The sequence below is a fragment of the Typha latifolia genome, chromosome 8, assembly GCF_019914945.1.
Source record: "Typha latifolia isolate L0001 chromosome 8, TyphaL0001v2, whole genome shotgun sequence".
Classification (NCBI taxonomy): domain Eukaryota; kingdom Viridiplantae; phylum Streptophyta; class Magnoliopsida; order Poales; family Typhaceae; genus Typha; species Typha latifolia.
Genome location: NC_133093.1, coordinates 11,057,773 through 11,084,637, shown reverse-complemented (window position 1 = coordinate 11,084,637; position 26,865 = coordinate 11,057,773). Strand labels below are relative to the sequence as shown.

Below are 26,865 nucleotides of genomic sequence, written 5' to 3'. Positions count from 1 at the left end.
GAGAAAGAAAAACAAAAAGATAAGATAAAGTAAAAGAGGGGAGAGGAGAACAACTCTTCGCTTTTGGCTAGGAGAGGAGAGGGGAAGAAAGCCCGGAAGGAGAATTCCCTTCTCAAGAAGGGGGAGAAAGCTCTTGCACCAAACCTTAGGAGCTAGGGCCGGCGTAGGAGGGAGAAGGATAGGTTTCAAAAAAAAATTATCATCATTTCGTGAAAATTCCTTCACTATTACACCGCAAACAGTCAAAAGAATAGGATTTTCCAAATCTAACTACAGTGAAGCTATTTGATAGGGAAAGAAGTGCATAAAGAAAAACAATGCTGATGCTTTTACAATTGTTCTGGAATAACTCTTTCGAGATTATTCTGGAATAACTCTTCTAACCTTTTACAATAAAAATAAATAAATTATAATTTAACTCTATTTTTAATTTACTTTTATATATTTTACACTTTACGCACTCAATTAAAAATAAGTAAAATATAACTTATCTAGAAGAAATTAAAAAATCCAACAATTTCAAATAAATTCTATCACATTTTGCCTCTTAATTTTTGTTGGTATTGGTTCTTTTGTCTGGGCCATCTCAAAGAATATTAGCAGAACACATCTTTGTCTTAATAAAGAAGAATAATTCCCAATCATGGTGCATTATAGAGTATTACGAAGGTCGAACCGTTCAAGAACCTACGTTGGCACTTAGCGTGATATAGTTCTTCATGCATTAATTATTATTATCTTATTGCTAAAATTATGGCTTGCTCCTCAAGCACATCCTTGCTTACTTTGTTAAGCAACAAAGGGAACTTAAGCTGGAATAAAAGAGTTTATCCGACAAATTCTAAAAATAACCGAGATAATATAATATAATAGTTGTGAAATAAAATTATATTTTATATCTAATTTTAATCTAATAAGATTTCTCATCTTTCTTTAAAAAAAATTATATTAAACCAAAGCAAGGGCAATAAGGCTAATTTACCACTTACTTCAAGGATCAAAATTACACAATATTCTTATTCCTTATATTTTATCCATCAAGATGTTGTTAACTTATTACATTATATTTTTATTTTTTTTCAACCAAATATGAAAGAAAGAAACTGGGATACCATCGTCTCTATCCGGGGATAAATTCATATTTTATTCTATCTTAATTTTTCCATGTCACGCAACTAACTAGCCAAAGATTTGCCGAAAGGTTTTTTTTTTTTCTTGCATATTAGCACCTAGATTCTAGCCATTGTGAAAAAAAGACTTCCCTTCCGGATATTTACAAATTAACTCCTCAGGGGGCTGTTTAGTTCCCTCTTTAATCCTCCTTTTTGGATATCAAATTATCGATATCCTTTATCCCATGATGATGGCATGTACGGAAGTCATGTTCTGAAATAAACTAAATTATAGGTGGTGATCTGCAAATATAATAAAATAACGATAATGGTATCCACATTATAAAAAGGACTACTTCTCGCCCTCTGAGAGATCGCCGCGTGTGAAATCCCAACGACCTTCCCATCTATCCACCGTCGGATAGAAAAGGTTTTACCTTGGAAGCGTCAGTTTCACGCCCTTCGCGAGTCTTCTTCCTCCTCTTCCCTCCTTTGAGAGCAATTTCTAGAGAGAGTACGGAGGAGATCAATTCCTAGAGAGAGGGACAGAAAGAGATGGAAGAAGGCGTCCGAGCAGTGGGAGATTACCTTCTGGGAGAAAAGATCGGGTCCGGATCGTTCGCGGTGGTTTGGCGAGCGCGGCATCGCCATCACGGCGGGGTGGTGGCGGTGAAGGAGATCGATAAGAACAAGGTCGATAGCAAGGTCAGGGACGGGTTCTTGAAAGAGTTCACCATCCTTCGAAACATCTCCCACCCCAACATCGTGCGCTATTACCAGGCTATCCAGGTCCGCCGATCGCTTATTCTTATTCCCTTTCTTGATTTGTTCCTCTTATCTTTGATCGTTATCGATGAGTTGAACAGACGGAGGATAAGTTATTCCTTATATTGGAGTACTGCTCCGGGGGCGATTTATCGGACTATATTATGCGGCACGGGAATCGCGGTAGGGTTTCGGAGGCGGTCGCGAGGAGCTTTATGAGGCAATTGGGTAGGTTTTTATTAGCCTTTTCTGCTTAAAATTGGTTTTTTTAAATCTCTTCTTCCTTGGGAAATTTTTGGTGGGTTGTGAGATTTATGAGGGGTTTATGCAGCTGAGGGGCTGAAAATTCTGCGGGAGAATAATCTGATCCATAGAGATTTGAAACCACAGGTCGGCTTTCATTTTGAAGCATTGCAATTTTTGTTCTAATATTCCAATGTTCTCTTGTGTATTCTTATCCCATTGCTTGATTTGTTATCTCTATGACAAATTTGTTCCTGTAATGAAGGCTCATACTTAATCTTCTTAGATTAACTCTATTTCAGATTAGATTATTTGCAGTAGGAGAGCAGTTAGTTACTTAGGGCTTTAGATATTTACAATTGTTTTTTAGTACTGATATATCTTGATTGCTGCATAGTTACTGGAGTGCTAGGTGCATCATGTCATAATGGTGGGCTCAAATTGAGTATTAAATTATTTTCACTGTGCATGCGATCGGTGAAAGTTCCTTACATGATAAGTATCTTTTTTCTCCTTTCCGTTTTCTTGTTTCCATATGTAACTGCTTTAGAGGCCTGTCTATTTCGGGTACTACCTCTAGTGACTTTAGGTTGGACATGTGGGAAGTCTACCCAGGGTGGTTGTTGCACGAGTCTCCCTCCAATGCAGGGTCTTGTGAGGACAAGGACGAATTGTTTTGCTGTATTAAACCTTGACCTTGCCGTAAGATATTTATTAAGTAATGAACCTAGCCAAAAAGGAGCTTGGGCTAGGTTCATTACTTAATAAATCTCTACACCCGTTGGTAACACATGGCACCATCCATGATCTCAACTCAATCACTTCTCTCACTAACACATTAGTGGTAATTGAGAATGGCAAATTGAAAGGCATCCTTATTTGGAACTGCATTATCCTTTGACTGACACAAGCCGTTTCAAGGCGGTCAAATCAGAGGCAACTGCTGTGATGTATGCTATAATCTGCATTTAGTGGACTGTTCAATTGTTTGCCTCATCTCAATCATCTCTCCATCAGTGTTTGATGAATTGGCAGATGCCATGCAAACTTGGGGGAAAGACCGGCTGTTTGGTGCTCATTTGATGGATTGTGCACAACCGAAACAAGAGTAATTTATATGATAACATCTCAGTCTGTGTTTTGAAGTTGTCACCTTTATTTTACATCTGCTTTCACTTTAGCTGCTATGACAAATGATAATTTATTATATGATAATATGGAAGTTTCCTGATGGTTTACCCATAAGAGGTTAATATTTGTTTAACTCAATTTTGTTCCTTTTGAGATCTCATGCCAAATATTATTTTGTCCGTGATAACACTTTTTTTTTAAATGGAATATTTTTACAAGTTCATTCAGCATAGTGACCATGCTATATTAAAATTTGCAGAACCTTCTTTTGACAACTAGTGTTGAAAACCCTGTCTTGAAGATTGCTGATTTTGGGTTCGCCAGGTGAGAATATAAACCTCCGTTGATATTTTTTTCAGTCTTTGGACGAGCTCTGTCCCATTTCACAAGCAAAATATTTCTGCAGTATGAGTTCCTTTTAAATGGGTAGGGTCATATGACTAGAGGACCTTCTGTTGACTTTTGCCCTTTCTTAATTTTGTCTGACTTATCATGAGAAAATTTCTTTAGATTCAGTTTATGGTATTTTTGACATGAATTAGTTGCAAGTCCAAAAGCTTTACGCTCCCAACCTTAGGAGCTTGGAGGTAGCATGGATATAAATTTCAACTAGTATAAATTGGTTATTTAAAATATATTTATCTCGAGATCTGAAGAAGCACAGATGAAGTTACAACTGATTTGGATGCTTTTAAACAATAAAGCAGGTTGGTTTCATGTGCATGATAGAAAATTTATATTCTGCTGCACTCAGTTCCTGAGAGAAATTCAGTATATGTGATTGCTTATTTTCTGTTACTTCAGGTGTTACGTTGTCATGCTAAGATCCTCAATTCATTTTTCCATTTCATTTGTGAAGCTTCAACCTTTTGGAAATTTACTGGCTCAACTCATAGATTTATTCTGCTGCACTCAGTTCCTGAGAGAAATTCAGTATATGCGATTGCTTATTTTCTGTTACTTCAGGTGTTACGTTGTCATGCTAAGATCCTCAATTCATTTTTCCATTTCATTCGTGAAGCTTCAACCTTTTGGAAATTTACTGGCTCAACTCATAGATTTATGTCCCCTCGAGTTCGATTATGTGTAAATGTAGGAACATAACAATGAAAGAACTCTCAGACATAGTTAATACTATACTCAATCTCATTGCTTTTAACTATTTGAGCACTACCCTTATTTATCTGAGCTCAAGCTGCTTGTGAACAAATTTATTAGTTCACTGCTCTCTCTGTCTCATATGATGCCCTATTTAACTTCTTTGAAGAGTCAACTCTTTGATAGATATCTGATGCCTCAAGGATTAGCTGACACGATTTGTGGTTCCCCGCTGTACATGGCTCCAGAAATCATGCAGGACAGAAAATATGATGCTAAGGTTCGATTTATCATATGCTTACTGGTGGATTTCTGAGATCTTTTATATTTAGAAGCTTGAATTTGATAAATTCAGGCCGACTTGTGGAGCATTGGAATAATTCTTTTTCAGCTAGTCACTGGAAATCTACCATTTGATGGCAAAACTCATTATCAGGTTAAGAAATTTTATTTATTTTTTTACGGTTTTTCCATTATGAGAAATTAGATTACCTTATTATTGTTATTATTTTCTTTTTAATAACAGCTTTTCCAGAGAATAATGGCCTCGGATGATCTGCAGTTTCCACCAACAGTTCTGGCGGATTTGCATCCTGATTGCATTGATCTCTGTAGAGGTCTTTTGCGTCGAAATCCAGGTGCGGTTTCTTATGTCTTCTGGAGAATGAGTTTGAATGTTATTTGTATCTTTCTGGAAGTCAATATTTGCTTGTATCTATGCTTTAGGTTTCTGAGGTCACTATTAAATTTGTGTAGATACATCCCAGAACTATGATAAGTTGTGAATATCTAGCACATGATTTGCTTTGATATGAGATAACCTTTTCTCAAAGTTGAAGGTGCAACAGTATATATTTCTGAGTAGTTACTTGTGAAAAAAAGAATTAAGAATCAATTTAGTAGTACCTTTTAATGTATTTAGTTTCATCTATCGGCATTCTACAAAATCTGTTACTTGGTGATAATGAATCAATTTAGTAGTACCTTTTAATATATTCAATTTCATCTATCGGCATTCTACAAAATCTTTTACTTGGAGCCTTGAAAAGAGAAGAAATTTTTTCTCACTTTGGATTCCTGCACCACCTTTATGTCATCTGGAGTATCCTCCAAAAGTATCCTCCAAAACTTTCTGAAGAAATGTAACAGTTGCAGTTTGTTTGGTGCTTATCTGTAAATATTTTAAAAAGGAAATATAAAAAAGTTAACAGTTCACATTTTATAATTTTGCAGTGGAGAGATTAGCATTTGAGGAGTTTTTCAACCATGGGTTCATGGCAGCAACAAGGTCATTATCTTCATTTTCTTGCACTCGATTTTAGTAAATACATACCAATTGTGGTACAGCTCACTGAATTTGTTTGCTAAAATCTTCTTTGTAAAGACACATGGGGTTTTATAGATCTTAGTTTAAATTGAGAAGGCTTCAAGAAAGAATTTGCAGTATTAATGAAACTTGCTTGTCGACATAATGTAGAACCTCCAGAGATTTTATGTCTCGCTCCAAGCAAAAGAGTTACTCAAGTAAGAGATGGTCTCTGCATGAAACCAATAAAGATACCGGCGGTCAAAGCTACTTCTTATTGGTTGTATCTTAGATTCTTAGATCGACGCATTGGAGGAACAACCTTCCTCAAGTCCCTCTAGACATGAAAATTCTAGATGAAGGAGAAATGACTTTTGATGTCGGGATTTATCAAAATTCAAAAGTAACATCTTTCTCCTTCTAGCTAAAAGAAGAGTATCCAAGTAATTTGGATGTATTCCCAAATTTGGCTCATATGATTTTTCATACTTATTGTCCTCACTCAGAGAATGAAGTGAGAGTCCATCTGGTATCAGTATATCTGCTTTTATCTACCTATGAACCATACCATATGGAAAAATCCTGACAGTCGGATGCTTCTTTGCAGTATAAATGCAGGTGTTGTTGATACAAGGAATACTGCTAAATTAAGAGATCGTGATCCGTGCGATGTTATTGATATTAATGCTAGCAGCATGAATAAAGGCCATCCGTACACACACAATTCATGTGGTACATCGTTATGTTTGTTGTGAACTTTTTATTATAATTGTCAGGAGCTAAATTGATGTCTGTTTATCCAGTTTCTGATTTATTGGACTCCATTGAACGAGAATATGTTATTGTTGATCATGATTTCACTTTAATGGAGTTGTTATCTTCTTCACTCGAGATATCTATGCAAAATAGTTCTTCAAGCAGAGTTGCCAATGATGGACCACCGACAACCGATGGTCCTAGCCTTATTCAAGCTGGAGATTCAACACATGACCTGGACAGCATGGAGAACCGTACTTTTGCTCCCTTACCTTTATCTGAATCATCAGCAGTAGAAGACTTGCAGGCGATGCCATTTCATCCTTTCTCTAGACTTCGGCTCCTGAATCAATATATCCATTTTCTAACAGAACTTGCTGAGGAAAAGGTACTAACAGAGTAATTTCTGAAAATCTGCTGTATGTTCCATATAATAATACTAACGTCTTTTGATATCATAGCAGTTCTAGCTTCATTCTTCGAGACTTAGCTTCACCATATTAGTACAATGGAATGGTTTCTAGCTTCTCTCAAATCACCTGCCCTTTACGAGTTTATCCCTTTATATCCAGCCCTACTCCCTATATGTTGATGTTTAGCCTTTTGATTTGTTTTCCTTTGAATAAAAAGCTTTATGATCATTGAGCAAAAAGACTTTGTGAAAAGAAAGATTGCATTATGACTATTGCATATTTATAAGTTTTTAGCAATGATGGCTGTGTCGATTGGCACGCAGCGTGTTGGCAGCGTACCGGCATGTGACACGAGGGTTGCTATACAAACTCCTCCTAGCGGCGATTTGCTCGTTGTCGAGCTTTCGTCGCCACCATCATCGCCTGTCATGCCAAAGAGCTTCATCGATGAAGGTGTCGTCGCATTCCACCCGAAGATGCCCTAGCCCAAGGAGGGAGGAAATCTCGGGCGAGTTAGGGTGGGTGAATAAAGAGATAAGTTGAGGATCCAGATCTTCCTCCTCGGGCTAGGGTTGGGGCTAATGCATCCTTGCGTGGGATGCAACGATGCTTTCATCTCCGGTAGGGCTGCCGAAATAATCGAGCCGACTCTAGCTCGCCTCGACTCGATCAAGCTGGGCTCGAAAATAGGCTGAGCCGAACTTGATCTTGAAGCTAGGCTTGAAATTAAATTCGAGCCCAGCTTGATCCCGAGTTGGCTCGATAAGACTCGAAAATATATATATATAATAATAATAATAATAATAATTATTATTATTATTATTATTTTGGGTTGCTTCTAGTTTTCTAACATAATTATCTTTATTGCTTGTAATTTATATTTTAATAATATTTATATCTTTATAGTTGAATTAGGTTTTATTTCAAACTTGATTTAAGCTTAATTCAAACCTAAATGAATTCAAGCTTGCTGATGCTTGAAAATAGCTTGAATTGATAAGGCTTGAAATTGCTAAGCTCGAGCTCGACTCGAGTTTGAAATAAGCTCAAAATTGGCTCAAATTGAAATTATTTCAATTCAAGCTTGATCAAAGAGCCAGGCTTGAAATTAGTTTCAATCTAAGCTTGATCAGAGCCAGGCTCGTTTACACCCCTAATCTCCGGCAGCAAACGACGGTAGCGAGCGGTGATGACGAAGTTGAAGAGTGAAGCGCCACTAGTCTCCCTCCTCTTTTTCTCTCTCTTCTGCAGCACCGCAATCCATGGCTTTTAGCTTTTTAATTGTTTGACTCAAATAGATTAATTGTTGCGGTTGATATTGCAACTTGCAAACTAAGATCCATTTACAGGCCAAGAACATTTTTATTTGCATTTTGCGCATCCAATTAATTGAATTTGTAAACAAGATCCTGATCCTTCCTCTATTTGCAGTTGATATTGCAACTTGCAAGCTAGTATTAATTGGTGGCCTACAGGTTAAGAGCCTTTTCATTTGTATTATGTGCAACAAATTAATAGAATAACTTATCTTTTTAACAAGATCCCTTGTTCTTCTCTATTATGATGAAGGCCTTCTTAAAAAGCGTATTGCTGATGAATTATATATTTCTTACAGCATTATGCAGGATTCCATATGGAATCATTTTCAGTTGAACTTGTGATATTGGCAATATGGAAAGAGGCTCTTCGTTTGTGTAGCATATGGATGGCCCAAATGCCTGTGGGAGATGTTCCTAAAACTTCAGCTACTGACAATTTGCATCATTGGAAGCATAATATGTCTCCAAACATAGAAGGGATGGACTCAAACATAGAAGGGACGGACTTGGCATTGTCTATTTCCCGTTGGGCTGAAAGGGGATTTATTTGTGCATATGATCGAGCAGAAGAGATATCCACTCATTTGCAGGAAATTAATGGTTTGGCTTTTTTGCTGATATCTGTTGATTTCTGCTCCTTTTTTTGAGCTCTTTTATTGATTCTTAGTCCTAACCACCTTGGTTATTTAGAGAATGTGGATATGCCCGATGCAATGGAGATCATATTTCAGACAGCTCTAGTGGCTGGGAGAAGTGGTGCTGTGAGAATCTCTTTCTTCTCTTTTTAAATCATGACATCCTTCATACCTTATATGTGGGCTTGTATTTATTCCTCACCTTAGCATAATGATCTCACAATTTTATTATGCCATCATTAGTTTTGAACTTTTTGTTTAGTTCCAACTTTTTGTCTCTCATTTAGACATTCTGAAAGCTATACTCATTCACCAATTCTTGAGTTGCTTCTAGCATAATATGTTTTGATCGATATTTTACTTGCTGAATTTACATGAACAGAAAGACACTAGTTATCTATTAAAGCTTTGTACTAGAAAAATGAGGATCTTGTCTTAGCAAAAGAATGGTTCTATTTCATTTTCCTGTCGTTCTTCTAGATGGATGGCCACCCAGGGATATTCATTCACCTTGTACTTTGTCTCTTGTAGCTTTAACAACTGGCTTGTTGCTTGCCTGCTGCAACTTGCAACTGTTATTTCTGGACAGCTCAGTGGAAATTTTAAATTATAGTTTTTTTATACCTAGTGATAGGCGAAACTTTCCTATATCTATCTGTTTATTTCTATTAATTTTTTTTTCAGGTAAAGGAGCTTATGGGACAGTGGAACAGTGCAGCGGCATCATACTCAAAAGCAATCATATTGCTCACCTTTATTATGGTTGAAGCAATGTCACTACAATTGAGTCCACAATTTTCCCTTTCTCCTTTAGATCACCGCCGCATCCACAAATACATAATGAATTTAAGAACTCGCATGTGCAATACTCAGATGGCGGAGCCACATCCAACGCACACTCACGACTGTTCTTGCTAGTGTATAGCTACAATTTAGTAGAATCAATAGCACTAGTGGACCGCATTCAATAGCAAAATAAGATACTTATTGCGGACATCCACAATCGGATCAGATTGGTTTTGATTGGAGAGATCCACAGATGAAGAATATGAATATGAATGTGAATATGAATGCCTCCTTTTGTAAATAAGAAAAAGAAAAACTACAGGCTGTACAGATAGATCACTTCTTATGGTTAAGTTATTGCAGTTCTTGTCCTATGTACTATTGATTTGAGAACATACCCGAGTTGCAAGTGATGCAATGATGCACTGTCACATCCAGCTTTCTATAACAAGTGTGGAGACTTTGACTAATTAAGCATGTTAAGCATTAAAAAAAAGTTCATTTTCTTTGAAGTGATTCGATGACCAATAAGCTTTTTAAGACTGCATAATAAGTTTCATATCGAGGCCCGTGACTTCCGTAGGTATCGCTGTCTAAAAGAGAAGCGGTTGACTTGACATTAGTGAATTTTCTTTTCCTTGGGAGGAAGTTTTGATTAATTCTGTATGGTCCACCCTGCACTATTTTATCTCATATTTGTGGGAGTTTTTATTTCTTGCATTCTGGACATCTGATTAAGAAGCAAAGACAATACATGAAATATGTGAATCAATAACTTTAGATGGAAATGCACGGCTTTGGAGCTGCTCATATTGCATAGCCCTCAAATTGGCGATTGTAGTTATCAACAATCGCCTAAGTTGAGAAGAACCTCTAAATCAAAATGGAGTTTTGGCTCATTTTAGGATTAAAACGACTAGTTTATGTCCTATACCTCGTGATAAGATATCCTTCAACTTTTCCTGTAGTGCATCGTAGTGACAATATCGTCAATTAAGAGAGCTTTGAAGATGCACAATTAAGTTTAGGACAATTCTGCAGTGGTGAACCTCACATGACAGGCTATGGAATCACTGGAAAAATAAAACGTAGGATATGACATTCTGCAAGTTCTTAACTACTAGAACATGCTCATTTCTTTAAAACTAAAGCTAATTGCTTGTGCAGAAGAACCAATCATGTACGTAGAAATTTTTCATGCAAACTGTCACACCCATATGCTTATTCTTCGAGAGGGAACCTCTTGTCAGTATTATCTGCATTTATAGTTGTTTGGTTCTCTGCTTCAACTGAACATCTCTTGTAAGGCTTAAATGCTCTTCGGCTTGCCTTCAGCTTTACATGTTGATTTTTCCCCACCAAAGAAACTTGTTTGCGGTAAACAGTAGCTTCATTACTTGATTTAGATGTTTCTCCATTGAGGTCAACAATCGATGCAGTCGAGTCTTCCTTCTTCCATAAGCCATCTTTGTTGTTCAGCGACTTTGGCAAATTTTCTCCAGTGAAAAGCGCTAGAGGGGTTGGATGGCCCTAACAACATTGAAGGATATTAGAGGATTAGTGATGAATACTTGTAAGATATGTGCTAAAAAACAACAAATAAAGAATAATTAGATGACAACAACCTCTCCAGAGAACTCCTTCCGTGACTCCTTATTTATCCCACCACTACTACAAAGCTGAAAGTTGCTAGCCTCCCTATGCCAATAATTAGCAAAATGAATTTGTTCAGCTTCAGAATTTACTTCCTTCTGTTTCTTCATCACTTTTTTGGTATCTATAACACTGCTGGAAGGCGAGTTAGAACCTTTGGAAGAGCGAACAGAGGTCTTTCTAGCTTGTGCTTTATTAGAATCACGAAACTCAGCCTTGGGCTTATCGTCCATCGAACATTTCAGTACAGCAGACTGTGATGTTTCACCTTTTCTATGATCGTCTTCTGATTCTGATGAGAGCATTGATTTAGAATCTGTTGGCCCCGTCCTCAAATCTCCAGAGTTTACTGGATTTACATTTGGCTGCAGAAGATTTAGAATTCCAACATCCTCGTTTTCTTTATTTTCTTGAGCTTGGGTAGTCTTCATTGTGGAAAGTGGCATTGTCTGTAGCGGTGGAAAAACATAGGTTGGCTGAGGAGGATAGGAAAGTGGCAGCAAGCCGTTAGCTGCCCACCAAGCAGATGCAGCTGCAACTGTGGCTGCTGCAATGGCCGACATACTTCGGGAGTTCATCTGTGCATTTTGGCCCACCCCATCAGTGATATCTGGAGTTGTACTCATTGAGACGTTGACATTACCTGACGGCCAGAATGAAGCTGCAAGGCTCGCTACTGCATGAATTGGTGGATTCTGTAACAAAGTTGATATGATGAGACTTGAAGAATTGGATGATTCAGTAACAGGTGATAATGCTGGACAAGGTTGATAAATAGAAGACATTGTATTATCTGTACAGCAGTCATCCTTTGCAGTAGTTGTAGAATTTAAAAAATGGTCAGTTTTTGGATTTGTGTTAAATTGATCTGTTGTTTGCGTCAGAACATAATCACCAGAAAAAGTTATTTGCTTGCTCTTATCATTTTGCACCTGGACATGGTTTGAGTAGCATTGAGTATTCTGTAGATTGTCATGGAATAGTGGGCTGCATTTTTCATGTTGCTCTACAGCATCCATCTTCTTTTGAAGTGCTAATTTCTCTTCCCAATTGATGCAAACTCCTCTATGTCTGAGATCATCTACATCTGCATGGGCATTGTTTTGCTCCTGCTCCTGTTCCTGCCTCCTTTTGACAGTTTGGGAGGATTCACTTGGTGAAATCTTCTCGTCTTCTTTTGTAAGGGACAAATAATGCTTGAAGGTATACACATTTGATGAGCCCTTATTTGCTGAAGATATAGAAGAACATGGAGCAACTGGCAAAAGATTAAATACTTCTGAGCAGCTTCCCTCTTCAGATGTCTGCTTTGCCCTTCTCTGTTTCTCTATTGCGAGAAGCTTCTGATAAAATTTGCTAAGGTGTATCAGAAGAAATATATTCTGAATAAGAAAATAATCACCATGAGTTCTATGAATGGACCGAAGTACCTCATGAGAAGCACCGCCATCATGGTTGAATACTAGTTTACTTCCACCCGGAGAAGCAATAGAGTTTGTGACTTTTCCATCAATTGCCTCTTCACCTGGAGAGCTCGAACCTACCATAACGGTATTTCGAGGATATGGACAATTTGGTTTTCTCTTAGGGCGTGGAGGAGGGATTTCTATGTCATGAGATTGGCCCACAGGAGTGCCTTTTGCAAGAGCTTCTTTCTCCAACTGCAGCTAGATCAGAGCATTTTTAATACTTTTATGTAACAAGGACATGATTTACCTTTCCCTTATAATGTCAGAATAATACTGTAAAAAGTACAATGCCGTGTATTGAAACATCTCATCCAATAGTTTTATGTTTCCGTAAGGCAACATTTTGCAACTTCCCACGGAAAAGTTCATATGCTAAGAGAATGCATTTTTCAACTTGTACTTGTGGGATGAATGCTTCAGATTTCATACTTAGACATCAACAAGTGGTCAAAACATTACATAATCTATTAATCCTAAGATAAGAATGGTAATAAATGAGCTGTTCGTGGTCAAAGTTAAATGGTTTACAAAATACAGTAACCAACAAAGAAGTCAGATCGTGTTTTCACCCAGAAAAAAGAAACACCTTTGTGATCTACAAGTTTTAACGACAAGGCAAGATGAAATCAGTGAAAACCTCTCTTTCTAAACTCCGATCGTGATAAAAAAGAAGAAGAAAAGAACTAATTTTGCAGCTAATAAAGTCCTGAAACCAAAAGAAAAAATGGTAATGCTAAACAAAAGAAACGTAGGAAATTTTTTTTTTGATCACTTGAATACCCCCAATTTTCCAATTAATTGGGATCAGATATTCAGATCAGAAAAACAAACATTCCATCTGACCTTTGAGAAGAACTTTTGTGCATGGCTCCTGATTTGCACAGCGGACTTTGTACCAATATGCTCTGTGCAGTGAACATAGCAGATAATAGTATGAGCATGTAATGGAAGAATGATTTAAATACTAACAGCACAACAACAGTTATTGTTTTGGTAAACATGAGATGATTGAACTAAAATATAAATTACAATAATCTTTTGATCCTTGATATATCGAAAGGATAATTTTATAAGAAAAGAGTGCATCATCATATGCTAACAGTATATATAAATTTACCTTGTATTCGCTGCCATGCTCTGCCATAAAGTTTCAGAGCTTTCAAAAACCTACTATGCTCCTCCTCAGTCCACTTCTCCCGTTGCTTCGTTATTGTGTATGGCTTCCTCTTCTAACAAAATTTCAAATTAAGCATGTCAGCAGAAAGACCAACTTCATCTACAAAATACAACTGATGCAATGAGATATTATTCCTCCCAGTGATCACCTATTCACCTTTAAAGACGTCAAGTCCTCAGAAGAAGAACTCACATCCATTTGCCTAAACACATATAAGTTATAACAAAATAGCGTTCTTGCAAAATTTAGCTTCCAAAGTTTAGAAACAATTCAGCAATTCGACAAACTCAAAAAGCAGTACATAGACACCTCCAAAGTTCTCACCTTTACCATCCTCATTCCTCACTCACTCAGTTATAGAATCAAACACTACATAGACACTTCCACCGCAACGCTCGGGTCGTGGGATCCGAGGCGATGGATGAGGATGCAAAGAGAGGGGGCTATTCATAAGGATTCAGGAGATCCAACAGGGAGCCTAACGCGTTCGGCGAGACGTAAACACACCACCACCTCCAAAAGAGAGCTAAGAGAAACCTGAGCCACTAATGGAGCTCCTCCTCGTTTTCTTTCCCCGAGAGGAAAGTTTACCGAGTAGAATCCAAGGTAATAAATACCATGCAAGGGAATTGGGGAATCCCCAGGGATCTTGAGGCTGGAAGAAGGCCAAGGAGGCAGAGAGGAGAGCGGAAGGGAGGGGAGGGAAAGCCATGTGGCGAAAGCGTAGTGGGTGGCGCTTGGGCTGGGCCCCACTTCGCACTTTTTGGCTCAAGAGAAAGAAAGAAGAGGAGAGAGGGGAGGCTTTCCTTAGCCACACAGTAGGATAGAAAGAGTGCGAGAGGAGTGAGGGGTTCGACCATTCGAGTTTATGAGGTCGAGGAGAGAGAGAGAGAGAGAGAGAGAGAGGGCTAAAAAGGTATTTTAAAAAAAAGGAGCTCACACCGGCCAGCCTCGTTGTCGTCCTGGCACCCGAGAATGGTGATGACGTGGATGTACTTGCCGTGTCGTGCTGATGTGGCGGACCTAAACCGGAGGTTTCTGGCCTCATATTATATAATTGTAATTTTTTCTGACCTCACATTGTATTATTGCTATTTCTTCGACTTTTTCGAGCTCACATTTGATCATTAATTTGTTTGTGGCTCCCGTGTCTCTCGCTTCCAGAAAAGGAAATTTGTGGCTTAAAAATGCTAATTGCCCTTTAACCCGTGAAAAGTTTAATAACGACGATAAATTACAATTTGTAATTTTATGCTTAAAATCAAATTATTTTTAAATTTGTATTTGTATTACTTTGTCACATGCGATGTAGACTAATATGTAATTACTAATTTCTTTCATCCAAACTAATCGAAAAATTATAAATTATTATAATGCCCCTGTGATTTTAATAATTCTATTGTTTTAGTAAATATCAAACTTATACCCCTATTAGAATTTTTTTTTCCTTCCATTATAATATATTTAAAAGGAGGTAAATTGGGACATTAAGTAGGATTTGGGGTTTATAATCTTAGATCTCAGAAGTTAGAAAATGTTTGGTTAAAATGCATTTTTTTTTGTTTTGAATTTGCCAATTATGATATTTTTAATATAATTTTTACTTTTTTGTATTTTATTATTATTTTGGATAAAAAAATTAAAGGAACTAATTATCCGTGGTTTCTTGATCATACATTGCAGAGAAATAATGGAGTCTTTCTTATTCACACGATGGTGTATGAAGAAATGTTCGCCATTGCTTGAGCAACGAACGTGAAGGTCGCTTGCCCCCATATAGTTTTATAAGCTACAGTGTTTCTCAAGAACAGTCTTGTTCCTTAGCACAATTAGCAGGCATCTAAACACATTGCTAGAGCATAGAGATGAAAGAACTCACTTATTATCATCACAAAACAGAGCTCTATGCCTCACAAGAAGGTTTCATCTATCAATAGAAACGTTCGCAATTCAAAGAGTATATCTTTAACTTCCTTAGTAGTAGCTTCCTCTCTATCTGGATAGAGACAATTACCTTGATTTCAGATCACCGAGTTACATAAAAACATTCAGATAGATCTTCTATTACTCAATGTGTTGTGGTAAGTATATAATTCTGACATATGATAGGAGAAATGATGAAAAGCTACACATTATTTCTTCCCTCCAAAGTAATTCCTCCATTGCATAGCGTGTGGCAATATCCTAGATATTCTCTCATTTAGCTGCTCCCAATTATGTCGTTGTAGAGGCCTTTTATCTTTGTTAACAAAGCTTCCCTACAACATATTCAACGGAAAAATCATGACCAAAATTGTTGCAAAATAAAATTGCTTAAGAATCTGCTAGCGTAGTACCTATCAGAGAACCATAAATTCAATAATTTTCATGGTAAGCCATGTTCACTAAACCTATTTGAGTGTTCAATTACAGGGACACAAAGATAGACAATGAAACTTCAGAGGAAAGTGACATGCACAAATCCAAAGGAACAGTGAACATAAACAATTATTTGCTCCAATCTTCTTGAAGGAAAATCAAGATTCAAGAATAAAGACCATAAAATGATTGTAAAGAATACCATCACTCCAATGCCAGATAGTTGCAACTCTCATAGAAATAATGCTTAGTGTAGGATGAGCAACAAGGATACACAGCAATGCTAGTATAAAATCTGAATTGAAAAAAAAAAAATAGAGAGGTGGAGTTTACCTCTCAGGCTTGAAGACCAGGTTACGATATGCAAACCACTGTAAACAACAGAAAATAGCAATTAACAGAAGTCGTTCTCAGAACTAACATAAGTTCAAAACTCTACAGATCAATTAACTGCTCACTAAATCAGCTTTGACATCATAAGATTCTTATGTGAATTCAAGAAAAAAAAAATCAACAAAGGTCATTCTACATCGAGTGAAGTTGTTCAATATGCACTTAAGCAATAATGCTGAGTTGCTGACATGCAGATTTTGCGCTGCAGCTGAGAGTAACTTTTACATCAACTTGTTCTTTGTGAGTAAATAATCACTCTGTAGTAAAATTTCCATTTTATGAAGTTGAAATCATAGGCATCATCTGTGTAAGCAGAAGATTTCCTCTACATGTGGTCAGCGAGTTTACTACATTATAGTCAGACTTCATATTTCAAGCATAATATGTATATCCCTTCAAGCAGCTATATTAACAGTATGCCCAGTGGGACACTACCTGAACTACAAGAATAGATGTGATAACAAAATTCGAATTGCATTGTCTTAACCAGATGTATATATTCAATACATGATGTGCAAGAACTAAGAACTTACCCCTGAGTAACCAATTCCAACAAGCTCAAGAGCGCCAGGAACTACAGGAAGTCTGTCTATAGCCTGCCATAAGCGAAGCTGTTAGAATTCTTCAAATAGAGTATCAAATTACTTGATCTACAAACTAAAACTTGTGAGAGCTAATATTGGTGGTAAAAAGTGTTCAGACCGAGATCATTCCAGATGTACTCCAGAGTGCAATAAAACCAGCAAACGCTAGGGATGTCACAGCATACTTATCCTCGAGTCTGTCCCACTGTCCAGAAACAAGAGTAACTATTTCATGAGGTGAAGAGGACATCATAATATTCTGATAAGACAGTGAAAAACTGACCGCGCCTTGTATGGTATTCACAATTTCAGGAAGTTCAGTTGCAACTCCAGCTGAAGCTTCTCCTACAGCCATGGCAACAACATCTCGTGCAATTCTACGACCTAGATTAGTTTGAACAAGAAGCTAATGTTTGGTTAGATACTTAGTTTCTGCTTGGTCTTTTGCATAACAACTATTCATAAAGTTCAACAAAAGCATTATGCCACTTCATTGGAAAAAGAAGAAAAAGAAAGAAAAAAGGGCATCGAGATGGTGAACGAGTATGTATGCAATAGTATGGTCAGCCATCTCAGAAAGCACAATACATGAATAAAGGAAGCTCTTTCAACAATTCATTAGAAAGGCAGATATGCGGCTTTTAAAGATTTTGGCGGCATATAAGATTTATAATATGGTACGATTTATTTAACATGAAAAGTTTTAGGATGTACACATACAAAAAAATACAAAAGCTTTGCTTCTGCTACAGATCACTTTTACTATCTATGTGAGTTATTGGGAGTTGGCGCATGCACTTGAACCGGATCAATATGGTAAATGAACCCCTAAATCTAGGGAACGCCATGAATCTTTCTAGATTACTTTGCTTTCGTTAACAAACCCGTTTCAAATGCCCCTTGAATCTAGTGTGCTTCCTTGTCCATCCTTGTTCCCTTCCAAATATTTCCAAATATGACACGTTTTACACATTTTAGCTAACAATAGACGAGCAAAAACACTACAAAAACTCCCCCTTTTCAGATAGATAGCCATCAAGAATTCGCACTTCTTTCTCAACACACTATGCAAGACCAACTGTCAAACACCTTAGATGCAACCACTTCCAATAAATCAAACTATTCCCTAGCGTAAAAGATCAAGAACTATTATAACAAGAAGGACAGAACACTCACAGTAGGAAGCATTCTGGAGGCGACCCGGCGCCGCGGCGCGCGGCGGTGACGGCAGCGGCGGAAGGCCGATGCTGTGCGGCATGTGGCGGCGCAAGGTGGGCTTCGCTTCCACCGCGGCCGGCGAAGTAGCGGCGCATGTGGCGGCGGTGGTGGAAGCCATGGGTCTGCGGTATTGTAACTCTAGCGTCCTCTGGGTTGTTGCCTTCCCCTCCCTGCCTCCTCGCCTTTTAAAAGTTGGTTGGGTTTGCGGAGGAGTGGTCGTTGGTTTTGGTTAGTTTGGCGCGAAGATATTTGCGAGCTACGTGAAACGGCAGCCGTTCATTTGGGCGTCAAGTGGATAGGGAGGGACGACGGTGGGTTACGTTGAAATGGAAGTTTGAGGTGAGGCTTTTCTTCTTTCCGGAATCCTTGCAATGCAATGAATTAAAATGAGATTCTGCAAATATTCGATTAATTTCAATTTCAATTTCAATTATTATTATTATTATATATATATATATATATATATATTTTTTTGGTGCGTGTGTGTTTGAAGTGTTCATCGTAACATGGAAGTTATAGGGATGCAATTAATAAAATTCAGCGACCAAACTAAGAAAAATTAAAATAATAATAATAATATCCAAAGTGAGTTTAGATAATATGTTGTCAATAAAGAGATATAGAGCCCAAATATTCCGCTTAAGAAAATTAATATTTTTAAGTTTATTATATTTTACTATCAGAACAATATTTTTAATATGTCCTATAGAATATCAGTGGCTTTAAAAAGATGTGATTATAACCGTTCGATACATCAACCACAAAATAATTATCCAGTAACAAATGGATGAAATAAATCTACCCCTAAATATCTGTGAATTCTTTTTTGTTTTCCACGAAACCCAATTCGGCCATCTAGAATACTTCCAATCTTCTGCTGAAAATGGAAAAAAAGGTTTTAGGAAGAAATCTATCCGAGTAAAAGCTGACAGACCTCGGGAATACGTCTTCCGTGGTCAAAAGAGCAGGGCCTAGCCATACTTTACTGGAAGCCAAGGAGAGAAGAAGAAGAAGAAACGATAAGAAAAGTCTTTGACACACCAAGTGACGATAGATAGATAGATAGATAGATAGATAGATGTGACTATCGAGTGTTTGTTACTATTTTATCCGGTTTCTTGCAGAGATGGGAAAAAGTTTTTATTACAGTCTGGAAGATAAGATGATCCAATTTAATCCAGCGTAGCCCAAACTTAGCTCGTAGTTTCTCGAAAACACCGACTCCCTCGTTGCAGTTGCAGTCCTCCTTCCTTCACCACTGCCAATTTTTTTGGCGCAGCCCAGAACGATTTTGAACTCTTCTTTGATATTAAAACCATACTCCTCTCCAGTCCCCCCCCCCCACACCACACACACTGCTCTCTGCCACCATCTTGTCTTGTCTCGAGATTCCATGTCTCTCTATGATCTCTACTACTTAATGACAGCCCTGAGTTAATCCATCTCTTCTAGAATTTGGAATACTTAAATAAACCTCTACATTTTTTTAGTCAGTTTATAATTTGACGACTCGTGGTAGAGCTATTTGTCATTCGATCCATCTCTTCTCCTATGATTTTTACATAGCACTGCAAATAACAGTCAATTTTTTTATTAGCACTCTGTTTTTTCACATTTTTTAACCCATTTTTATGACTCCCTAAGTTAATTAAACTCAATTATTTTTAAATGAAAGATTATCAACCAAGAAATATCCTGTTAGTATACTAAAAGTAAAATCTAAAATATCTAAATTATCCTTCGGTTGAAGGTATCAACAAGAAATATTATGTTACAATACTAACAATAATTTTTAAAATATCTAAGTTATTTTTTGGTGGAAAAGGTAGAGTGATTAGATGTAGAAACAGGTTTTCAATTTACTGACGCATATTATGATGAGATATCGTTTAAAACAATTAAGAGTATTTCAGTAATATAATTAATAGAGTTATATAAATCATATACTATGATTAGAAATAGTTATAATAGTAGAATGTTATATAAAAATTATAGAAAAAAAAGGAATCTAATTGCAAAATCTTTTAACTGCCCAATGTTAATGGAAAAATAATGAAAATACCTCTAAAACATTTTTTAACTATTCAACACTAATCATAGTTTACTCTCATCTTTTACATGGTCTTTCTCTTATTATCGTCGTCGGTGAGCTTTTGCCCTCCCTTCCTCTCTCTTACTCGGAGTGGCTAAAAAAAGTAAAGATCTTCTTCTCTTATTTATCTTTTCTTTATCTTCTTCCTTGTCTTTTCTCTATTTTAAAATCTTATTTTTCGCCTTCTTCACATTCATAAGCTTCAAATCTGTCTCTCCTTTGATCGCCATTGTCCTCTCTCGTCATTTAATTTGTCTATTTTTTGTTCTCTCACTCTATTACATTTTTCTATGTTGCCATTATATATCTTATTTGTATCCTAATACTTAATATTTTATATTTCATTGTCGTAATACTTATCATGTGCTAAAGTATCCTCGCTCAATTTGTATATCAAATGATTTCCAATGGATGAATTAAATATATTTATAGATTTTCTCCAAAACAAAAAAAAAAAACCAAAAAAAACTTTTGAGAAAAATATTCTGAGAAGAAGTTCAGATTTTGTATTGATACTTAAGGCAAGGGTGTTCTTCACTATTGAGGTGTGATTAGAAATTGTTTTCTTTCATTAACAGCTTGTTTTAAATGAGAGAAAGGTTAGGCGAAAGGCTGCCATGGAGCCCTAATTGACCTGCTAGTATTCTATACGTACTCGAATCCGAACCCAATCAGATCGATGATCAAATCATGATAGGGATCTGTACCTTTTCTTATGCCAGCTAGCCGTAGAGTCAAACCTATGCTAGTAATTATTGAGTCTAATAGTGGTAGACTAACTGTGGTATTTGACTTATGTCAGTCATGCCTCAATTTAGGCAGAGCAGTCTCACCTATGAGTCTATTTGCATGCATAGTTGCATATATATATATATAGCATCATCTATGCGGATGCAAGTCATTGTCATCTACTTCTACACGAGAGTCTTTCACAATTAGATGAAATTTTTTATAAAAACTAATAATATATATATATATCTCAATGTTAAAAGTATATAAAATGATTACGATATTTGTTCGGCATATTAAGCGTATTATATTAAAATACGCTTAATATTTTATATAAAAAAATATTAAATTACCTTTTGAAATAAAAAATAAAAGGTTTAGTTTAGGAAATGAGATTTTAATTTAGTTTTGTGAAAAATAATTTAGATTTAGAGGGGTAAGATAAGGATTAATTTCTGAAATGATGATTTTGATTTGGCTAGGAGTATTATATATTTTGCAAGCAAACAAGCACACAACTAATTTATAAAATAAATAAGGCAAATATTTTAATACCCCTCTAAAATTTATAATATTAATCTAACGGCTACAATAGCTAGTTTTTATACTTGGTACCAATTCCAAAATTATATTATGTAAAAAAAGTGACATATTAGTTAAGAAGATTTAATTATGTGTGCCTAACTTCTTAATTACACATAAAATTTCTCTCTCTTAGATATAATTTATGATTGTGATAGATATGATTATGCCTTAGTTATAGGAAATATCATTTAATACTAAATAATTTAAATTTGATTATTTGGAGATATAACTTAATTTAAATATATTTTTTTTTATCTCTATCTGCCATTAAATTTAATTTTAAACTAACAAGAGATATATGTAAATAATAAAAAATAATCAAAGAGATCAAATTTAATTAAAATTTCATCAAATTAATTAATTATAAAAAGACATCCATACCCTTATTCTAATATATATATACAAAACTCTCACTTAATGAAATATATGTTTTTTACTTGATAAATTATTAAGATAATATAATTATTATAAAAATAATATGCAAAATAATATATTAAAAAAAAGAATTATCTATTAAACCGATAATATTTTTAAAATTTTTAATATTTCTACTATATTCTTAAGAATCTTAATCGTTAAATCTTTAATAAACTGATTAATAAACAACTAACTCTCAAATCATTTACCTACTTACGGTATCAACAGATACAGTAATCTAGTAAATAATTGGTCGCTTCGATACTATCCAGTTCCAATTCTAGAAAAAATAGCTAGGAATGGCAGGATCACATGCCAGAAAACATATATAATGCGATCGAAAGCCTATGGCCAATTATTCCGAGGTCCCGTTCACAGACTTACCCCCTATAGTAGACAGATGGACATGGCCTGCAGACTATTTCTATGACGAGTGAGGACGAAGCAAACCGTACAAAAGAAATCATCAAACAGTCAAAATTTTAAAATTAAAAAAGAAAAGAAAATAAAAGATGTGTGTGTGTGTGAGATGGAGGGTTACAGTTTGATTGGTTTATAGTTAGAAGGGACAAGAGAGGAGGAGCGGAGGGTCCTCTGCATGAACTCCTGCATCGCTTTCCGTTTTTAAAATCTCTCCAAACAATTATGCACTCGGTTGGTTCTCGCTCGCTTGTGCGGTAAAATGAAGCGGTGGACAAAGGACTTTCCAATATTAATGAGATGAGAGCCAGAGAGAGAGAGAGAGAGAAAGAGAGAGACCCCGCCACCACGGTTTTTCTTCATGTCTGTCACCCGACAAATCTGCAATAATGCATGGCCACATGCAAGAAAGACAAACCCCAAATGTTACTAACCTCCACTTTTAACCCTAATTTATGTTACCTTAACAAAGAGTATAAAAATCCTCTCTAACCCAATAAAAAAAAATTAAGAGGAGCCAAAGGTTAGTCTTTCTAACACCAGTGACTCAGAAAGTATTAGAATTAGTGTCTATAGAATGAAATAGGTTTATGGTCACAGAAAACATAGAAGATGGCATGACAGTTCCTTATATCTGTTTTCGATGCCAATGAACTCAGCCTTTTGAAGCATCCATTTGAAAACCAAGGATTCAGTATAAAGAGGATCTACGGCCTTGTCACAGTCTCAACTTTATATATGTTATGCATTTTATGAAGTACTACAATTTATGCATAAATTTCTTTAGCATACTTACTATAAGAATAAATAATTAAAATACGGAACAGAGATATGAACTATAATATTGTCATCATTCAAATTAGTAGGGTTGTATGTGTCTCACCTCGTGTACTTTCGGCATAAAATTAATTTACTCCTTTCTAATTTATTTTTGTATCATTTAATCACATTCTACTTATGATTAATTTAAAGCTGTTAAATTTTCAATCTGAATTACTGGTGTCCACACCTAAGATTTTATATATATATAGTTAACCAATTGGATTCCCACCATTTATTAACTTTCGTAGGACTAAAATATCCTTCTATTATCATATGTAAACTTAAATTGAGTTAAACATCGCCTCATATATTAGAGCATAGAGGAAGAAAACATTGCTGTTATTGTTTAAATAAAAACTTTCTATCCTTATTAAATTATTATCTAACAAAAATAATAGGAGCACTGAGGTACTTCTAAATACTCATTTAAAGGCATCATTAACCTCATACCAGTCATAAGCAAAAAAGTAATTAAATGGTAAAGTGATTCTATACCAGAGTAAAAGAGGGTGAAATTGTATTTAACCCAAATTTAATATTGTCTCATTAGTTACCTTATATAAAGCATTACTGTGTGCCCACTTTTTCCTAGCATTTCTCACATTTCGTTCCTTGCTCCCTTCCGTGACTTAGTCGTCCTTTCATCGTCTCTCCTCTCCTCTTCTTTCCTTTGAGTACCAAAACAAGGATTATAGGCCTTGCTCCTTTGGTGGGCTTGTCATTGTGGCTTACATTTATTACTCTAGGTGGGGCGTTGAAGAGAGAATTAAAGAAGCCCCCTTTTCGATCAGATTGCCAAGAGAAAGAGGTGGTTGGGGGATCGTTTTAAGGAATTAGGAGCGGAGTCAGAGGTACTTTCCTTCCACTGCATGTAGAGCGTGCAGCAGTGGGAGTGGTCAATTCCCATCACTAGTGCTCCTCTGCTCTTGCTGCTGTTACTACTACTACTAGTGGTGCTGCTTCTGCTGCTGCTCTAATGGAGAGGCTGCAAGGCCCCATTAACCCTTTTGTAAGTCCTTAAATTCCCCCACATTCTACCCTCTCTCTCTCTCTCTCTCTCTCTCTCTCTCGCGAAGACCCATTTCTAGGTGGAAGAGAGGTGGGCACGAATTCCTCCATATGGGCATTTCATTCAATGCAATGCAAGTGTTGAAAAGTTCCTTTCGACCTTCTAAAGGCGATTTCCTTTCTGGGTTTGTAAGTTTTGCCTATTTTATAACCATTCCTGTTCCAACGTTGCTAATGCCATTTCATTGTTGAAGTAAAACAAGTTCCTTAAGCTTTAACTATTTTAAAGCCATCCGTGTTGCAAAGTTTCGATTTTTAAGTGAACCCAGTTGCTACTTCCATCTTAATTTATCGTTGAAATAAAACAGTTGGTTGGTGAGGAGATGATAAGCTCTGGGAGCCTAATCACGGGCCACCACCAGCAAATGCCGTTCCTCCAACTTCTCCAAGGAGCAATCTTTGAAGCAGGGGAGGTGGCAGAGCAAGAGGAATCCCACTTTCAGCTCCTCCTCCGCCTCCAAAACAACCACCAGAGCCGAGATCCGACGGCGGAGAGCTGCGTCACCCAAGAAGGGCTGCTCACGGCGAAACCAACCACGTCGAGAGAGGCGAAGAAAAGGAAGCGCTCTCGCTCGTCGGCGACGAAGAAGTCCACGGAGACCGAGATCCAGCGCATGACCCACATCGCCGTGGAGCGAAACCGCCGGCGGCTTATGAACGACCACCTCTCCACTCTCCGCTCCCTCGTGCCTCCTTCCTTCGTGCTACGCGTACGTCCCAACGCTATCCTCATCGCTCATCTAACGGCTGTCATTTGATGATTTCTTTCCCGATTTGGGTATGTGCAGGGGGACCAGGCCTCTATCATAGGTGGGGCCATCGACTTTGTTAAGGAGATGGAGCAGCTCCTCGTTTCGCTCCAAGCCGAGAAGCAGGTGAGAGGTGCGACTGCCTCCGGAGTGGTCGATGGTTTCTTCGTATCGCCGCAGTACACGAGTTACTCGCAGAGGAAATGTAGAGCTGGCATCAAAAGAGAGGTGGAGGTAGTGGTAGAGGAGGTGGACGTGGAGGCTTCGATGGTGCAAGGCCACGTGAATCTGAAGGTCGCCGGAAGGCGGCGGCCAGGGCAGTTGGTGAGAGCCATTGCGGCAATGGAGGGGCTTGGCCTCTCCGTTCTCCATCTCAGCATCACCTCTTTGGACCAAAGTGCAATTTTCTACTCCCTCAACCTCAAGGTCCCTCTCTCTCTTAATATGCTTATTTTACATTCTAAATCTTCAGTTTCGTAGATGTGTCAAATTATACATTCTATTAGATTGAGTTCGACCTTACTGGAGTGGACGGCATGGAAAAGAAGCCCTTATGTCCTTCTATCCAGACCGCGATTAAGTTCTAGGGAAACGCTTTATATCTAGTTTTTTAAGCAATCTATTACTTCTGATTAAAAAAAATAATATTATCCTGCTACTGTTTTTTTAATTATTTATTATGTAACTACGTCAGCGTGCTTTTGAGAAAATAATTTACGCCTTCTATAAATTATTTGTAGACTACAGTAGAATGGTAATATATATGGGAGGAGATTAACAGATCAGGTCAGAAACTCGCTTTTTAACATCCCAGTTCTTCTCACTTCTCAAAGAGTATAAATTTACCCCTCGGTTTAATCATTTTCCAGAGCTCTATTTTCTATTAGTTTTCTTTTAATCAAAAAGATTTAACCACAAATTTGCTTACTATAGGGTGTCATATGAAAATTTCTCATATATTTTTTTCTCTTACAGATGGAGGAGGATTGCAAGCTCGGGTCAGCGGACGAGATTGCAACGGCAGTGCACCAAATCTTCACGTACAGCAGCGCTTGCTGCTGATATTGATGACGATGGATGCATTGCTGCACAAAAAAATAAGAAGAAAGAAAGAAAGAAAGAAAAAAGTGGAATCATGGCCCCTTTTGACATGGAAGGTGAGGTGGAAGGTCAAAGGAGATGGGAAACTGACGCCTCTATTAACACGTATAATTTTTATCAAGAGATGTCGTTGTGGTCCATGGGTATTGCTGCAGGACTGTGACGAAAGGACACAGTAACAGCAGCAGCGGCGGCAGAGAGCGCCAGCTTTCCCTTCTTCTAGAGCAGTGATGATCTCTTTTTCTTTTTCTTTTTCTTGTTTTTTATTTTTGGGTACTCCACTTCATGCATTCCGCTACCTTTCTCTCTTCTTTCTCTCGGGGAGATGGAGACCTTTTGTTTTGGGAATCGCAACGCGGTCGAGCACCTTCGATGCTCATGAATATTAATTTTATTATAGAATGATGCAAGCTAACTTTTTCCATTTATTAAAAAAAATTTTTTTTGTGCTCTTTTATGCTATGTT

At 37.0% G+C, this 26,865-nt stretch overlaps 4 protein-coding genes across 9 annotated transcripts; 2 read left to right on the top strand and 2 right to left on the bottom strand.

Annotated features, from left to right (window-relative positions):
* The first annotated feature begins 1,552 nt into the window (after nt 1-1,552).
* On the top strand, nt 1,553-10,034 carry LOC140793968 (serine/threonine-protein kinase ATG1a). The gene is made up of 13 exons (XM_073145767.1): nt 1,553-1,901; nt 1,979-2,105; nt 2,209-2,267; nt 3,511-3,575; nt 4,536-4,629; nt 4,705-4,785; nt 4,876-4,987; nt 5,583-5,637; nt 6,263-6,387; nt 6,459-6,799; nt 8,440-8,743; nt 8,834-8,904; nt 9,463-10,034. Exons 1-13 carry the CDS (start codon nt 1,668-1,670, stop codon nt 9,694-9,696), a joined length of 1,902 nt encoding a protein of 633 aa, XP_073001868.1. The 5' UTR covers nt 1,553-1,667; the 3' UTR covers nt 9,697-10,034.
* Nucleotides 10,035-10,597: 563 nt separating this feature from the next.
* LOC140794273 (protein CCA1-like) lies at nt 10,598-14,802 on the bottom strand. 5 transcript variants are annotated; one of them, XM_073146230.1, is made up of 7 exons: nt 14,188-14,802; nt 14,020-14,065; nt 13,804-13,915; nt 13,530-13,591; nt 12,648-12,878; nt 11,190-12,560; nt 10,598-11,094 (listed from the first exon to the last, which is right to left on the bottom strand). In XM_073146230.1, exons 2-7 carry the CDS (start codon nt 14,059-14,061, stop codon nt 10,786-10,788), a joined length of 2,127 nt encoding a protein of 708 aa, XP_073002331.1. In that variant the 5' UTR covers nt 14,062-14,065; nt 14,188-14,802; the 3' UTR covers nt 10,598-10,785. The 5 variants fall into 5 exon arrangements, with proteins under 5 accessions (XP_073002331.1, XP_073002333.1, XP_073002334.1 ...); XM_073146232.1 differs by lacking the exon at nt 14,188-14,802 and having other exon boundaries at nt 11,190-11,912; nt 12,150-12,560; nt 14,020-14,166; XM_073146233.1 differs by lacking the exon at nt 14,188-14,802 and having other exon boundaries at nt 11,190-11,912; nt 12,150-12,560; nt 14,012-14,133.
* Nucleotides 14,803-15,897: 1,095 nt separating this feature from the next.
* Nucleotides 15,898-18,770, bottom strand: LOC140794274 (protein CURVATURE THYLAKOID 1B, chloroplastic-like). The gene is made up of 6 exons (XM_073146235.1): nt 18,375-18,770; nt 17,482-17,582; nt 17,317-17,403; nt 17,148-17,210; nt 16,555-16,592; nt 15,898-16,121 (listed from the first exon to the last, which is right to left on the bottom strand). The coding sequence occupies exons 1-6, from the start codon at nt 18,532-18,534 to the stop codon at nt 16,064-16,066; spliced, it is 507 nt and encodes a 168-aa protein (XP_073002336.1). The 5' UTR covers nt 18,535-18,770; the 3' UTR covers nt 15,898-16,063.
* Nucleotides 18,771-24,071: 5,301 nt separating this feature from the next.
* Nucleotides 24,072-26,850, top strand: LOC140793960 (transcription factor bHLH57-like). Of its 2 annotated transcripts, none has more exons than XM_073145753.1 (4): nt 24,072-24,490; nt 24,858-25,259; nt 25,338-25,724; nt 26,274-26,850. In XM_073145753.1, exons 1-4 carry the CDS (start codon nt 24,458-24,460, stop codon nt 26,358-26,360), a joined length of 909 nt encoding a protein of 302 aa, XP_073001854.1. In that variant the 5' UTR covers nt 24,072-24,457; the 3' UTR covers nt 26,361-26,850. The 2 variants fall into 2 exon arrangements, with proteins under 2 accessions (XP_073001854.1, XP_073001853.1); XM_073145752.1 differs by having other exon boundaries at nt 24,416-24,678.
* Nucleotides 26,851-26,865: the final 15 nt, after the last annotated feature.

What these genes read in the sequence shown, in the direction of transcription:
- LOC140793960 (XM_073145752.1), top strand. Translation starts at nt 24,601, where the DNA reads ATGGGCATTTCATTCAATGCAATGCAAGTGTTGAAAAGTTCCTTTCGA. An exon ending in GCGATTTCCTTTCTGGGTTT is followed by an intron (nt 24,679 to 24,857) that starts GTAAGTTTTGCC and finishes GAAATAAAACAG; the next exon opens with TTGGTTGGTGAGGAGATGAT. An exon ending in CTCCTTCCTTCGTGCTACGC is followed by an intron (nt 25,260 to 25,337) that starts GTACGTCCCAAC and finishes GGGTATGTGCAG; the next exon opens with GGGGACCAGGCCTCTATCAT.
- LOC140793968 (XM_073145767.1), top strand. Translation starts at nt 1,668, where the DNA reads ATGGAAGAAGGCGTCCGAGCAGTGGGAGATTACCTTCTGGGAGAAAAG. An exon ending in GCTGATTTTGGGTTCGCCAG is followed by an intron (nt 3,576 to 4,535) that starts GTGAGAATATAA and finishes ACTCTTTGATAG; the next exon opens with ATATCTGATGCCTCAAGGAT. An exon ending in CAGAACTTGCTGAGGAAAAG is followed by an intron (nt 6,800 to 8,439) that starts GTACTAACAGAG and finishes TATTTCTTACAG; the next exon opens with CATTATGCAGGATTCCATAT.
- LOC140794274 (XM_073146235.1), bottom strand. Translation starts at nt 18,534, where the DNA reads ATGGCTTCCACCACCGCCGCCACATGCGCCGCTACTTCGCCGGCCGCG. An exon ending in CCTCCAGAATGCTTCCTACT is followed by an intron (nt 17,583 to 18,374) that starts GTGAGTGTTCTG and finishes AAACTAATCTAG; the next exon opens with GTCGTAGAATTGCACGAGAT. An exon ending in GTACATCTGGAATGATCTCG is followed by an intron (nt 17,211 to 17,316) that starts GTCTGAACACTT and finishes CGCTTATGGCAG; the next exon opens with GCTATAGACAGACTTCCTGT.
- LOC140794273 (XM_073146230.1), bottom strand. Translation starts at nt 14,061, where the DNA reads ATGGATGTGAGTTCTTCTTCTGAGGACTTGACGTCTTTAAAG. An exon ending in CACAAAAGTTCTTCTCAAAG is followed by an intron (nt 12,879 to 13,529) that starts GTCAGATGGAAT and finishes ATCTAGCTGCAG; the next exon opens with TTGGAGAAAGAAGCTCTTGC. An exon ending in GGAAGGAGTTCTCTGGAGAG is followed by an intron (nt 11,095 to 11,189) that starts GTTGTTGTCATC and finishes CAATGTTGTTAG; the next exon opens with GGCCATCCAACCCCTCTAGC.